The 1725-nt window shown below is 62.3% G+C and overlaps 1 protein-coding gene across 1 annotated transcript in view; it reads left to right on the plus strand.

Moving 5' to 3' along the window:
• The window catches only part of SPEG (striated muscle enriched protein kinase), a 37535-nt gene that overhangs the window by 15074 nt on the left and 20736 nt on the right, over positions 1–1725 (plus strand). The window contains 2 exon segments of the mRNA XM_031058091.1: positions 1–285; positions 1229–1372. Coding sequence (XP_030913951.1) covers positions 1–285; positions 1229–1372 — 429 coding nt within the window.

Consider the following 1725-nt stretch of genomic DNA (forward strand, 5'->3'; position numbering starts at 1 on the left):
CACGGAACGGGGTTCTGTTTGCCGGGGTGGCCGTGCCCCACGGACTGTACCGGCGGCCAGAGACGCCCACAGAAGTGCGGTTCCTGCCTTGGGCAAAGCCGGGGATGGAGCAGGAAGCTCGTCTGGAACGAAGCTGGGCAGGACAGCACGGTGTGGGCAGGGAGGTGGAGAGAAGGCAGACGAAAGTGTCAGAGAAGAAAGAGAGTGGCCGGATGGCTCAAGAAGGCAGGAGCACACGGAGCAAGGGGAAGGGACGCCGAGCCAGGCCCACCTCTCCAGAGCTAGGTATGGGCATGGCTTTCTGCCCTCCTGCAGGCACAGAGCTGGCCTGGCCAGCCCCTGGGTGGGTTGGGGGACCTCCATCCTGCCCCTGAGGTGTGGTGAGCCCAGGGGTGGAGGGACGAGACTCTGGAGGCTGGGGTAGTTGGCACCAAGCAGTGTCATAAGACAGACCAGCCTGGCTGCCAGTTTGCTGGGCCTTGACGTTACAACGCTTGCTATCTTCTCCATACCCCTTGTTTGGCACAGGAAAGATACAGCACGCTGAATTGTGGTCTAGGGCACAGGGGACCCACTGCAACTCGTCCTGTATGGGCCACGCTCAGTGGTCCAGGCAGGGCATGCAGCCCAAGCTTCCCCAGGGGAAGGTGGCTTGGCTGGGCGAGAGGTGTCCTGCCCACCCCAGCCTGCAGCAGTTAGATCAGACTATACCTGGGCTGGCAGCTTTTAGGCTCTACTCTAGCCAGAGAAGTGTCAGGCCTACATGTCTGAGGCTCCTGGCACAGCCCCAGGACTTTTGTCTGTGTGCTGGGGCCATGAGAGGGGAGGGAGCTGGGAGGTGCTTGCTGATGTATTGGGGTGCAGCAGCCACCATCCCATAAGGGATTGGGGGAAGTTCAGGGCAGGGGGTGCAGCAGCTAAATGACCCTCCTTCTTCCACACCCCACTGTCACCTCATTTCTTTTGCCCTATGGGGGATGTACAAAAAGCTGTACGCTTCCTGCCCCTTCCCGGTCCCCTGTCTTGTCCCCACTGCCTGCTTTGTGCCATGGTGGATCCTGATGCATCCATTCCATCCACTGCATGGCCCAAGAACCTGCTAACGCCCCAGAGAGGGTTGAGCAGTGGGTTGGGAGACCCATGCTCTGCCTGCATGCAGCCCCGCATGGCACAGCACCCACCCACTTCACCCTGCTGACAGCCACGGGGCCCGTCTCTCCCTGTGCAGAGTCCTCAGACGACTCCTATGTCTCAGCGGGTGAAGACCCCCTGGAAGCCCCCATCTTTGAGATCCCCATCCAGGACATGGCCGTTGTCGTGGGGGCAGAGGTGCTGCTCAAGTGCATTGTCACGGCCAACCCCCAGCCAGAAGGTGAGCTGCCCTGGAGCGGGGTGTCAGGGGCACGGGCGTGGCAGAGGGACTCTCTGCATGTCCATGTCCCACCTGTGAGGCGTGAGTGGGACACCCGGGCTGAGCTGGGTATCTCAGGGCAGGTGATGTGCCCATCCTGGGAGCACTCCTTCTGCCCTTCCTCCCCTCAGACAGGAGTGAAGTGCTTGGGCACCGCCTGCCAGGACAGAGGGCAGAGGACAGGGTGCCTGCTGTCCCCCAGTGCTGGGCAGGGCTGTTGGGAAAGTGGGAGAAGGGCTGCTGAGCGCTGCGCGGGCAGGGACGGTGATGCAACCTGATCTAGTGGGTGGCGCCCCTGCCCATGCCGGGGGGGG

The sequence above is a fragment of the Geospiza fortis genome, unplaced genomic scaffold (genome assembly GCF_000277835.1).
Source record: "Geospiza fortis unplaced genomic scaffold, GeoFor_1.0 scaffold112, whole genome shotgun sequence".
Taxonomy (NCBI): Eukaryota; Metazoa; Chordata; class Aves; order Passeriformes; family Thraupidae; genus Geospiza; species Geospiza fortis.